At 36.5% G+C, this 14099-nt stretch overlaps 1 protein-coding gene across 1 annotated transcript; it reads left to right on the forward strand.

Moving 5' to 3' along the window:
- Nucleotides 1–3009: 3009 nt before the first annotated feature.
- Nucleotides 3010–4314, forward strand: LOC150036473 (strigolactone esterase D14-like). Its single transcript, XM_090312509.1, has 2 exons — nt 3010–3523; nt 3605–4314. The coding sequence occupies exons 1-2, from the start codon at nt 3150–3152 to the stop codon at nt 4032–4034; spliced, it is 804 nt and encodes a 267-aa protein (XP_090168635.1). The 5' UTR covers nt 3010–3149; the 3' UTR covers nt 4035–4314.
- Nucleotides 4315–14099: the final 9785 nt, after the last annotated feature.

Below are 14099 nucleotides of genomic sequence, written 5' to 3' on the forward strand. Positions count from 1 at the left end.
TTAACCATATGAAGGCAATTCCCTCCTCCCAAGTAATGGGATCATTGATGTATCTAATAACTTCAACCAGACCAGATCTGTCCTATGCTACTAATTTGGTCAGTAGATACATGACCAATCCTGGTAAATGACATTGGGAAGCAGTTAAATGGATACTAAGGTATCTTTGTTCATCAAAAGAAGCTCAAATATCAGATAAACATAATAACCTCTCTAATGATTAAATGTATGGTTATATGGATGTTGATTCTGTAGGAGATCTAGATAGGAGACGCTCACTATCTGGATATGTTTTCCTATGGGGAAACAATCTAATAAGTTGGAAAGCAAGTCTGCAATCTGTTATGACCCTATCCACAACAGAAGCTAAGTTTATAGCCCTGTCCGAGGCTGTCAAAGAAGATTTGTGGCTGAAGGGATTACTAAACGATTTTGGCATTACACAAACGAAAGTGAGAATATATTGTGACAAACAAAGCACAACCTATTTGTCTAAAAATCAACAGTTTTACAGTAGAACTAAATACATTGACATGAAGTACCACTTTATCAGACAGAAGATTGAGAAAGGGGAAGTTGAGGTAGTAAAAATACATACATCAGATAATGTGGTTAATATGTTGACCAAGATAGTTCCTCAAAGCAAGCTTGGTCGTTGCTTGGACCTCCTTGGGTTTGAGTTACCTGAAAAAGGTTAGCTCAAAATCAGCTCTACAAGTAAAAAGGGAAAGTTTCTCTAGATGTTTACAAAGGTGGAGATTGTAACAGAAAGAACCGAAGACAAAAGAGGTAGTGAGCAGTTTATCGTTGTCTTCATTCTGTTTTTTTTGTTGTAACCACAGGAGCTTCTTCCGTTGAAAATGAGAGCTTGTATAAAGGTGAAAGTATGAGAGAGTAAAAAGAAGAGAGCGAGAGCACTCATTCTGTAGGGAAGTTTAAAAGGAGAAGCAATAAAAGATACCCTGCCTTTTTGCACAGTGGACGTAGGCCTTTGGCCGAACCACTTAAATTCTTGTTTTCTTTCTTTCTGAACGATCATTTAGCTTTTTCTTAAGTATCGTCTACACAATCGTTTAATTCCTCTTGCATCGTCTAAACGATTGTCTAGCTCCATTTTGTATCATCTATACGATCGTCTAGTTCCTCAACTATCGTCTATATGATCGTCGAGTTCCACTCAACTATCGTCTACACGATTGTCTAGTACTTCTTAGTATCGTCTATACTATTGAACTATCGTCTAGTTCCTCTGAACATCGTTTACATGATTGAGCTCACATACAGGTAAACGATTGAAGATTTTGAAGTCTAAAGGATATCATCTTCCTTGAGTCTTGAAGTAAATTAGACCATTTATGTTGAGTAGTTTGGGCCTGCAAACAAGAGAATTATAGTTAATCTCGGGCCACAATAAGTAATAATCCAATTTTGATTTTATTAGATTGTCCCCTCTCCCTTTATAATTTATATATGGAATCATATTGTATTGAGTTTGTGAGAGCGTTCAATCATGAAGGGGGGATTTATTGAAGTTGTTCGATCTAGTTGGGTGTATTGCTTCCTTTTATGGTTCTGCTAGGGGTGGTGTTTGTTGCCTAGTGTCCAACATAGAAGGCAGAGGTTTTTGTGTCATAGTGATTTTCGTCAACTATTTCCGAGGATGTTGTTGTTCTTGCTACCATTGTTGGTTAATGAATTGATTCTTCTTTAAAAGAAAATACCAGATAACCACCCTGCCTATAAAAGGAGTCTCATCCACCCATGGAAACATAGGCATAGTCAATCACAAAATCTCTATAAAAAAAATAATATGTTAAAGACAATTTTAATTCTCAACTTCCATTAAAGTAATAGTTTAGTTTCTAAATTTTAAGGGGTAATGATTTAATCATTACACTTTTAAATTTATACCAATTTGGTCCATTAACTTTAATAAGTAATGCTCAATGTACTTTACATGATTTAATTATAATCTAATCTTAAAAAATATTAAAATAATTTAATAAAATTTCTTACACGTACTATGTGCAGATATATAATGGGATCAAAAATCAAATTTCTATAAAAACTAAGTATTTACATAGTAACACAATAGAGGTTAAATTGTTACAAATGGTAAAATATAGAAGCTAAATATCTAAATCATTAATTACTATTCATAGACTAAATTATTACAAATTTAATATTACAAAGACTAAGAGAATGTTTAGGACATTGAATTGATTATTATAGTTAATAGTAATTATCATTCGGTTATAATAGTCTGTGTTTGGGGTAGGTTATTTTAGTTTGAATTATAATAATTTGTGTTTGAAGTGTTATAGTATTTTAATTTGAAGAGAAAATAGTAAACATGGTAGCAAAAAATAAAGAAATAAAGAATGTAAAATAATAAAAATTATAACAAATAACAAATATTGTAATAAAAAAGTTTTGAAATTATGTTGATTGTAATTGATTGAGAATTACATAATAATATTTATTGTAACAATGAGTCGTTTTAACCGTCGATGCTAATTGGAGGCCTCAGTCGATCCTAAATCATTAATATTGTAAAAAGATAAATGTGTTTTTTTTAACCGAAAGAAAAAAAAAAAACTAATCAAGAATATGAATTTTTCTATTTATACAAGCTCACCCAGTTCCATCATTTTATAAGATCGACCAAAAATATAGTTTTTTTTTTTTTTATTGAACTTTCAAATTGAATGGCCTGCCTCCCTTTCCAGGAAAAAAATTAGAATTTGATTTTTCATCTTAAAAAAAATAATTGTTTTAAATAAAAAATTATTTTAAATATAAGAAAATGTACTGGACAATGATAGATATAATCAGTATTTGTCAACACATTTGTGGACTCATTTTTCTAGTTTAAAAAACATGAAAAAGAAAACTATTTTAATTGGAAGGAAAAAAAAAAGGAAATTAAAGGGAAAAAATAAAAAAAAATAAAAAATAAAGAGATATTTGAAACCTCCTATAAAAAGGGAGTAGAGACGAAAGAAAAAAGAAAGAAAGAAAAGGCGTGAAGTTGAAGTTGAAGTTGAAGTTGAAGTTGAAGCCCCACCACAGCTCCATACCCAAACCCTCAAAACTTAACCCTCTGTTTCTATTTTCTGCCGCCGGGATTCCTAAAACTCATCATTTCAATGGCTAACAACGCTCTTCTTGAAGCCCTTAATGTCCGTGTCCTCGGCACCGGCGACCGCTGCCTGGTCTTAGCCCATGGCTTCGGCACCGACCAGTCCGCTTGGCAACTCGTTTACCCTTCTTTCACTCCTTACTACCGTGTCATCCTCTACGACCTTGTCTGTGCCGGCAGTGTCAACCCTGACTTCTTCGATTTCTCCCGTTACACCACTCTCGACGCCTTCGTCGACGACCTCATCTCCATTCTCGACTCCCTCCATGTCCACCGCTGCGCCTTCGTCGGCCACTCAGTCTCCGCTATGGTCGGCATCCTCGCCTCCATCCGCCGCCCCGAACTCTTCTCTAAACTCATCTTGATCGGCGCCTCCCCAAGGTCCTTTCCACTTCCACACTCTGTTTTCTCTACTATGTTTTTTCCCCTGTTCTTTTAAAAAATTCTTCTCATTACTTTCAGGTTCCTCAACGATGGCGACTACCACGGTGGGTTCGAACAGAGCGAGATTGACAGAGTCTTCGCTGCAATGAGGGCTAATTACCAAGCTTGGGTGAACGGCTTTGCTCCTCTCGCCGTCGGTGCTGATGTTCCCGCTGCCGTACAGGAATTCAGCCGGACTCTCTTCAATATGAGACCCGACATTTCCCTCTTCGTCTCTAAGGTTATCTTCAGCAGCGATCTCCGGGGAGTCCTCGGTCTCGTCAAAGTACCCTGTTGCATAATTCAAACCGCCCAAGACGTCTCTGTTCCGACCTCCGTCGCTATCTACCTCCGAGACCACCTCGGCGGCCGGAACACGGTGGAGATGCTCGACACCGAAGGCCACCTACCCCATCTCAGTGCCCCTCAGCTACTCGTTCGGAAACTCCGCCGTGCTCTTTCTCGGTGACTGGACCCACCGCCATTACAAGGATTTAATTTTATAAACGAAATTAAATTTTCTTTTCTTTTCCTTTTTTTTGTTTTTTTTGGGGGTGCGGGGAGGGGTTCGGTGTGGTGGTCGTATTAGAGATACCCTTCTGCCAAGTTTGATGGACATTGAAATGGAAGAAATCAAGTGGTCTATAATGAGACACGTGGCCAAATAAATATGTGGAAGTTGGTTACTCTTCCCATATGTATGTAAAAGGATAAGAATTCTCCACGTGAACACCACGTGATCATTATCATATCTGTTCCATCCTCCCGTCCATCTCCCATTTCCCCTTTTTATATTTTCTTCTTTCTAATATCTTTCTTCTTTTTTTTTCTTTTTTTTTTTGTTTACTTTTAAAGCCACAATATGAGTAGGATTTTTTCCCCTTAATTATCTTTCTATTCGTTCTCTCTTAAATTATATTTAAGAGAAAAAAATATCTTAAATCACCATTGACCTAGTTATATATCATCTAACATTCTCTTCATCTGGAGTTTTGAAATATGAAGAAGACTTGGAAGAGTTTGAATCAACCTATTTTGATACCATTTTTAAATCATTAATTATTTTAAATTTTAAATTTTAAATTGATGAAAAAAAAGTAAATTTAAATATATATCACTCTAGTAAATAGAAAGTAGGCATTTGGATAAAACTTTCTTTTCTTTTTTTTAAAAAAATAAAAAAAAATAAAAAAAATTGGTAGGGAGAGAGGGAAATTATTGAATTGTCCAAAGCAAAAGAGTGACCCACCAATTGACAATGAGTTTGGTTTAGAAAAGGTTACTTTGGAGATTGGCCGGCACTTGTTTATACAGAAATGGGAAGTGGTCAAATACTGGAAAGGGACATTTTTCATTTCTAAATTAATCAATGTACTTTTTTGTATTTTTATAGGAAATTTTAAAGTAAAGTAAACTAAGCTTATCTTTATTCTATGGATTCTTTTCATCCATAACGTAGAGGTGGGGTGTGTGTGTGTTTTTAACGCATAATTGATCCAAATATAATTCATATTATTGATGGAATCCATGATAGAAGTAGAAAATTTTCTTAATTTGTCTAAACGATTTCAAATTTAGATATCTTTTAATTCAACCATTAAATAATATCAAACAAATTCTTTTGTTCAACTATTTTTAAGAGCTTTTAATGCATCTCCCTCTTTTAAGAATGTGATAAATAACTCGGTCTTTGTCAAATGAAATAACAATGTAATTTATCAACATAAAATAAGTATTTTTACATACAACCATTAAGATTCTCAACACTAAAAATATAATTGTATTAATACATAGTATATATAATACAAAAGCATGTGAACTAATTGTAATCTAGTACACCTAATCACTCTATTAGTTATTCCTCTTGGTCATCTAACAATTACAGTTTTTTTTAGTACAATTGAGAGTATAAGGATTCAAACAATAAATCTTGTGATTTCTAACAATCACAACTCGGTTGACTCAATCTTATGGATATTTGGAGAGATTTTTAATCCAAATTGACCAACATGTCATTTGACCCATATTTTGAAATTTGGGAAGTATAATCTTTTACTGGTGTCACACTCTCGTGCTCGTACTCATATTCAACTAAGCAATACAATAATGTTCCCACACATGCTATAATTCTTACTTACTCTCTTGTGCTTGAGCTCTTCCTGACTCTCACTCATGCACCGCTTTGAAAGAAAAAAACATTACAATTGGTTTGTGACATCAACTAAAATTATTCTTAATTATTTTTAAAAGTTAGATCAAATACTATTTCAGACATAAAATTTGAGTTATCATACAGGCGGTACAAAAATCTCATATTAGATTGGCTTTAAAAGTCAAATCTAAACTATGACAGCCATAGGTTCGGCCCAATATATTTGTTATCCTGCAGCATCGCCCACTTCGGAACTTTATGCATCACAAATCATTGGGCCATTAGTTGGGCCTTAGGCCCATGAAAAGTAGGCAGAGGGAACCTCAGTCCAGCCCATATCTTCATACAGAACATTTTTTTTTAATTTTTTTGGGTGAAGTGTAGGATATTTTCATCAACAAGTTGACAAATTTTCTTTTAGGCAGGAGGGTTTTTTTTTTTTTTTTTTTTTTTAATTAAAAAAACCAACATGTTGACAATTTTGCATTACTTTTAATTTAAATGTGAAGTCAAACGAAATGTTAAATTCTAGAAGAATACAGAAGTTACAAAAGCAATATATATATATATCTGGAGAATTATTTAATTTTATGAATGGTTGAAAGTATCCACGATAATTTTATAAATTAATCTAATACTTACTTGAGAATCATATTTTTTTAAAAAAATTTATTTCTCTATTAATCACATGGGAAACAAATATACTTTATTATGAATATTATAATAGAAAATAGATATCCATTGCTTAATGTCCATTCATGTTGTTCATGTGCGTTTAGTTATTTATGCTTGGTGTCCATGTAAGTCCACGTCCTACTTGCCACTTTGCCTATAAATAGTAGCATTTGGTAGATTTTAAAACTACACATACATTGGTAAGAATTCCACTTCCACTAATTTTCATATTATCCAATTCCATGCTTTTGGTTATTTTATGTTATAATTTTAGTTTTTATTTATTTATTATTATTATATAAAAATACTATTATATTATATTTTCATATCCATATTTTCGTTGTGCTCCTCAATTTCATAACACATTATCAGCATGAGCTCCTATCGTTTTTTCCGCTAAAGGTAAGCCCCAAAGGTATGTCGATTTTTTCCTCTTCGTTATAATTAATAAATTTAATGTTATTTTGTATATTAATTATCTATTAAATTTCTAACATAAGTACAATAGTTTATGATAGTGCTGCCATGACAAATCTCACAAATTTAGAATTTTCCGTCCTTGATATTAATGACAATAATTATTTGTCATGGGTACTTGATGGAGAAAAGTGAATAATATCATACAATTTTGGAGATAGTTTGGACGGTCGTTGTCCTTATCAACATACATATATATATATATACATAATATATGTGGTAGAGAAATTAAACTTTTAACATCGAGATCAATAGTATAAATTTTATACCAATTGGTAATACTCACTTTTGCGCTAATTGTAAATCAGACGAATCCCCAAAGTGGTAGGTTTAAGTTGGCGCTCTGGCCACTCGCACCCATGCAAATCAAAGGATCGCCCTCAATGGCAGGAGTTCCCAACTCACTTAGGATTGAAGTCATATTACCTATGGTCATCCTAGTGAAGTGAAGTCTCAATCATGAACGGAGCTATATGACGAGACGTAAACACTTCGAGGTCACGTCTTATATAAACTCTTTGTATAGGATGCCCTCGCTCACATGTCCTCTACACGAATGATCAGGATCAAACCATCTTTGACAAGTCACAACACTTGTAACAATTCCACAAAGCGGGTCACGTCATAGTGTTACCAGGATAAGGTTTTCCAACTATATCCATATACTACAGACTATTTTGGTTGTCACTTAAGACATGATCCACTTGTATGTCACTACATACATGTTTAAGTTACAAAGTTTAGATGTGAAGTAAATATCATATATATTATATATCACAAGCATTCTTACAAAGTTTTTTTACAAACTATAGGACACAAGACTTTAGGGCACGAAACCTAGTGCAATAAAATCTCCCACTTGCCCTAGTCCAGCCGCGGGCTGTCCCGTAGACCTATGCTCTAAAGGTGACCCTCAAACATTGTAGCCATGAGAGCCTTTGTAAACAGATCAACAATGTTTTTCTCCGAGGAGATCTTCGTGATGATCATGTCTCCTCGATTCACTATCTCGCGGATCAGATGATACTTCCGCTCTATGTGTTTGTCGTGCCTGTGACTCCTGGGCTCCTCGGAGTTAATCATAGCACCACTATTGTCACAATAGAGGGTGATAGGGCTAGACATATCTGGAACAACTTCCAACTTTGTCAACAACTTCCCGAGTCAGACGGCCTCATTAGCAGCTTCACAAGCCGTTACGTACTCGGCCTCCATCGTGGAATCAGCGATGCACCTCTGCTTAGTGCTCTGCCACACTACAGCTCCTCTGTTAAGAGTAAATACTGACCCTGAAGTGAACTTCCTAGAGTTCTTATCAGTCTGAAAGTCAGAATCCATGTATCCAGTAAGGATCAAATCCCTAAATCCATACACGAGCATGTAGTCCCTCGTTCTTCGAAGATACTTGATGATATTCTTAACTGCGGTTCAATGACCCTAGCCTAGGTTAGACTGATACCTACTGACTATTCCCACAACATAGTTGATGTTTGGCCTAGTGCAGAGCATCACATACATTAAAATACGAATGACAGATGCATATGGGATCTGTCTCATGTCCTCAACCTCTTGAGGCGTCTTAGGACATATGTCCTTAGACAAAGTGATTCCATGCCTGAATGGTAGTAGACCCTCTTTTGGAGTTCTGCATCAAGTACTTGAGCAAGATTTTGTCAATATATGATACCTGAGACAAAGCTAGCACTTTGTCCTTGTGATCCCGAAAGATCTGTATATCCAGAACAAACTGAGCCTCTCCCAAATCTTTCATTTGGAATTAGGTCGCTAGCCAGTTCTTAACTATAGTCAGTAGACTTACATCATTCTCAATGAGTAGTATTTTGTCTACATATAACATTAAGAAAGCTACTGAACTATTGATTATCTTCTTGTAAACACAAGGTTACGTTTTGGTCAAAGCCATACGATTTGATCGCAGCATCAAACCGAATATTCCAAGATCAAGACGCTTGCTTCAGCTCATAAATAGACCGATTCAGTTTGCAAACTTTTTTCTCTTGACCTTAGGCAATGAATCCTTCGGGTTTCACCATGTAAATGGTATCCTAAAGATTGTCATTTAGAAAAGTTGTCTTGACGTCTATTTGCCAGATCTCATAATTATAATAAGCGGCAATGGACAGGAGGATGTAGATCGATTTTAACATGGCAACAGGTGAGAAAGTTTCTTCATAGTCAACTCCTTCCACCTGGGTATAATCCTTTGCCATAAGTAGAGCCTTGAAGGTTTGCACCTTCCCATCAGCACCCCGTTATCACTTATAGATCCATTTACAACCTATAGGTCTTAACCCATCAAGCTGGTCTATAAGATCCCATACCGAGTTGAAGTACATCGACTCCATCTCGAGATTCATGGCTTTAACCAATTCATCCCGGTCAACATCCTCGATTGTCTTTTGATAGAACACCAGATCCTCAACGTAGCCATCTGCCACCATAGCTAGGATTTCCATGAAACCCAGATAGCGATCAGGTGGGTTCGTAACCCTCCTACTGCGTCGAAGTTCCCTCAACTCTTGAGGTCGAACCGACCTACCAGATGAACTATCATCAACAACTCTGGTTAATGAAGTAGGTCATTCAACAACTCTTGTTGAAGTTTCAATAGTTTCTTTGGAAAGCTCACTTAACACGACTTTACTACGTGGACTGTGCTCCCTGATACGATCCTCCTTTAAGAAAGTAGCGTTCGTGGAAACAAATACCTTTTTTTTGGATGGAGCATAAAAGTAACCTCCTCGTGTATCTTTGGGTTAGCCTACAAAGAGGCATAACCTCGGTCGTGATTCCAACTTCTTAGGATTTGCCTCAAGCACATGTGCTGGGCAACTGATGCGTTATTTTATGTGATGAAATAATGGAATGAAATACAGTGATAGAAATGCATTGAGCAACAAGTCCATGGTCGAACTCAGGGACTAAGGAAACAGTATGCAATGATAAATTTCAAGAAGACTTTGCGGTAACCAATAAATCAACTAGTTGTTTTCGGTTGTTGTTTGCGGTATAAAATAAATGTATGCGGAGTTACGAAAAGAGTTGATAATACGGAATATGCGATGAATATGCCGGGAACGGGTTGATAAGGGGTTCAGCTAACACTTCCTAGGATGCGTTCATGTTATGCGATCATGCAACACACATACAATAGCAAATCATCTCTCAACGCAAATGCTACAGCTTCTAGTACTAGAACGCATGCGATATATGCGATGAGTCTATAGGACCTACACATAAGCCTCTATTCTTATTTATGCGATGACAACATGACATATACACAAATAAGGCGACCACATAATATCATAACCTATCTTTAGTGTGCATGCGATGCATGTTGGCAAACAGAACTTATCTTTAAGTCCCTATCTCTTGCTTCTCTCTCTCCGCCTTCTAAATGAAAAGGAAAACTATGAACAAGGCTGATTCTTTCTGAGGAAAAATTCTCTAATTGTCCGAACTCCTTTACCAAAGGTTTCCTTCGGTGTTTATAGAGCTTCGAGATGAAAGGCGTCTTCTCTTTTATGATTGCACTGATGGGATGACATTAATTCTAGTCTACTTGCTACAGTAGTTCATTAGCGTTTTGTCAACTTAATTTGGACTCGACCGTCATCAGCTTTCTGTCCCATCGTGATTTATTATGCTTTTCACCCAGATGTGCCCACTAAGTTGCGCTGACTCTATGCGACAATCCTTCTTGAGCAGATACTTGCGAGTGCAAGTCACAGCAAGGCCTTGCAGTAACACTGCGTTCAACCGTTGATTTCTTGTGATTGCATTTTCCCCCTTGCGTAAACACATATTCTGCACAAAAATACACAAGTTAACTATTTTCATGCGATGGACGCATGCGACTGCAATATTACGAATTTAATGCTTTTTGGACGAAATCTTATATATTTTATCAATGCAAACCTTCATTGTTTAATAACCTAGCATTGTAATAACGTGCATTTCTACCCGTTATCACACCTCCAAATTTAAACAATGCTTGTTCTAGAGCATAAGCTAAAGATTTCCTTTAGAAAGTCGACCGCAATCTTTTTTCCTACATTTCTCAAGGGTACTCCATTCAAATCCTATGCACCAAAATTTCCTTAGTTCTTATTCAGGTCTCTTCTTAAAATATTTCTAAAATTTAGGGACAACAAGTTTAACCTTCAAAAGGACTTTACTAGATTCCAGGACATCGCATGATTTATTTCAAAAAGAACTTTTTCACTGGGGTGTTAAATGATTTTTATCCTTGCATATTTTTGACATTGTTATTTTTCTCTGACCTTACGCCGATCAAGGTGCCTCACCTTCGTTTTTGTTTGTCCCCACGTGTGTCATGCAGACGTCCAACTACGAGCAAGATGCTCTTTCTCAACTAAACTCATACCTACTCGGTAGCGGAGTTGCGGTCCTTTATTTATGCATTGATCACGATTCCTACCTTCGTTTTGGCTTGCCCACATCTGTGTCATGCGGACATCCAACTACGAGCAGGATCCGATCGCAATGTTATGATGACTTTTTTTAGAGTTAAAAATAGCAAGGTCAAAAATAAATTACCTCACCCTCAAATTTAATATGTGGCAATGTCCTCATTGCCAAAAGATTAAAAGAAGTCATGCGATGTTCTTAGGAAGTTGGATAAAGGGTCAGTTTGAAAGAAAACTAGCAGACCACTAACTTTTGGAAATATTTCATAAGGGGATTGTCCTAAATTAAGTTGACTCTAGTGTACATGAAATAAATAGAAGCATGTATTTCATCGTTGAAATCATAATTAGCAAAGAGAAAGCATGCGGTGACTTACTAAATTTATCAATGTTAAATGATTGTGGTAACCAAAGAGGATGCTTTGATAAAACTTTCAAAATTAAAATGCGACGCGATAGTGCAGAATTTGGAATAAAGTCAAGGAAAACTACAACCCTCAAATTTGCGCTGTCGCCCGCATTATTTGTTGACGCATCCTACTTTGCGGCAATCTACCTCCTTTGGATTGCGGTGACGGAATAGAGTAGTTGCGTCTTCGTGTATCGCCTCCACAATCGTTCACCTCGATCGTTGCAAGAAAAACATTGAGAAGGTAAAAAAAATATTAAAAAAGAGTTAACAAAATATTTTCCTGCAATCGTTCAGCACGATCAACAGTTTTTTTTGTTTTTTTAGAATAAAAGATAGTGAAATAAAAATACTAAGGAGTAGAGATAAGTTGAAGGTTTCTCCACATGCGATCATCTATGCGGTTGCCCGACTTCCGTGTTTGCGTCCACTTCTTGCGTTAGCTACAAAAGTAGACAATTGAACGTATAATAACGCATAATAATGGGTTAGCCGAGATTCTCAATGCTGAACGCCGCAAACTTCTTTTCTTATGAATTCCTAACATAATTGCCGCATATTCTGCTTAACAGCCTTCATAATTCTAAATAAAAGGCCTAAGATGACATGCATTTCTTCATGTCATCACACCCCCAAACTTAGAATCATGCTTGTCCTCAAGCATGCGTTATACTCAAGAAATTCTAACTCACCTTCTTGCTTTTGTTTGCGATTACTAGCTTCTCATAATATAATTTACTCGTACCTCTAACCATCGCCGTAATGCTCTCGTCCACTTTGGCTGCTTCTTCAAAAAGATCTTTTCCAAGTTTAAATCCAGCAACGTTTTGCTCAAAAACTTTTTATTCATTCACCGCAACTTTGCGTTTAGCTTTTGAGTATGCGTTCGTCCAAAACAATTCAAAACTTTGCGATTACTTATTCGAATGTGGCGTTGAACCTAGTTACGCTCTTCGTTTTGGCTTACCCCCACGTGTGTCATGCGGGCATCCAACTTCGGTTGCGTTCCATATTCAACTCAACTCTTGTCTTACTTTATTTGGCTTACACCGAACAGAGGAGTTGCGCTTATGCATTGATCCTGGCAACTTACTTTCGTTTTGGCTTGCCCCCACGTGTGTCATGCGGACATCCAACTACGGGTAAGTGCCTTTAACAACTTAACTCTTATCAACATGGGTTTCCCCATTGCGTTGACAGTGGAGTTGTTATTCTTAAAATTTCCCCATTTTTTTTCTCTATTTTTTTTTCTTTTTTTTTAATCTTTTTTTTAAATGATCGCAATATAATGAACACAATTCTCCGAGACCGTTGCCACCCCCAAACTTGGAGGTTCGCAGCGTTCTCACCGTAATGCTAAAAGCAAAATTACAAGAATGTGGTGATAAACGTTTGAGCAAAGGTTTGCACAAAATAAAACTTAAGACTTTCAAAATTTGAAGAAGCTAATAAAAGTAGGAAGCGCCTTGCGATGCTTAGTTAGCGGATGCAGTGAATTATACATACCATCATAGAAACAAAATAAAGCAACGCAATTGGACAAGGAGAATTTCAAAAGATAATGCATAAAAGATAACAAGAAAAGACCTTAGGCAGAATAACGCATGTGATCATGTGTTGGAATCCATGCTATCGAAGCCATAGGTTGAAGGATGGAAGGAATTCTTTCGTTGAACTACGCATCGAGGAGACTTATTGTTGCACCTACAAGTAACAAACGTACCACAACCAAGGTAGCAGCCACATATCCAAAATAACAATAAAAATAAAAATAAACTAAACTATGAAAGCATGGTAAAGATAGAGTAGAAGATGTCCCTGGAAAAATTGGTGTGTTGTCACGGCAAGAAGTCTCCCATGCAGGAGATAGCTCTCAACTACTTTTGATCAAGAAGCTCGCCTTGACCATTGGAACTTCCGGCAATTGTTAGGCGCATGTTGACCACCATGTGCTTAGAATTACCTTCAGCTCATGCGACTGATTGCCCTTCTACCTTGGGGTCAATACTGGCTTTCGGCGCATCGCCTACACTTCAATATTGGTTGCAACTTGGTCGCATAAGCTACAATACTCCCAAGATAAAAAGGTTGCCTGCAAAGACACAAAACTCAACAAACAATTAGCTGGCAAGTCCCCGGCAACAGCACCAAAAACTTGATGACGAAAATTTAGATTACCAAATCATCAAGGACTTGATAAAATTAAGTGAACGTGATATACGATGCATGTTCTTATTGTATGCGTTGATTATCATGCATCAGTGGTCATGCATTGGAGTGAACTATGCGTTAACGAATGTAGGAAATGACCATGCGTTCCTGTCACAAGTTTTCTTACGCTCATGCCAATTATAACGCGAACGCAAGTTT

This window comes from Benincasa hispida, chromosome 4, assembly GCF_027475165.1.
Source record: "Benincasa hispida cultivar pf3 chromosome 4, pf3_genome.v1.1, whole genome shotgun sequence".
Lineage (NCBI taxonomy): Eukaryota > Viridiplantae > Streptophyta > Magnoliopsida > Cucurbitales > Cucurbitaceae > Benincasa > Benincasa hispida.

Coding starts and splice junctions, on each gene's coding strand:
- LOC150036473 (XM_090312509.1), top strand. CDS start 3,150: ATGGCTAACAACGCTCTTCTTGAAGCCCTTAATGTCCGTGTCCTCGGC. Junction 3,524..3,604: donor TTGATCGGCGCCTCCCCAAG/GTCCTTTCCACT, acceptor CATTACTTTCAG/GTTCCTCAACGATGGCGACT.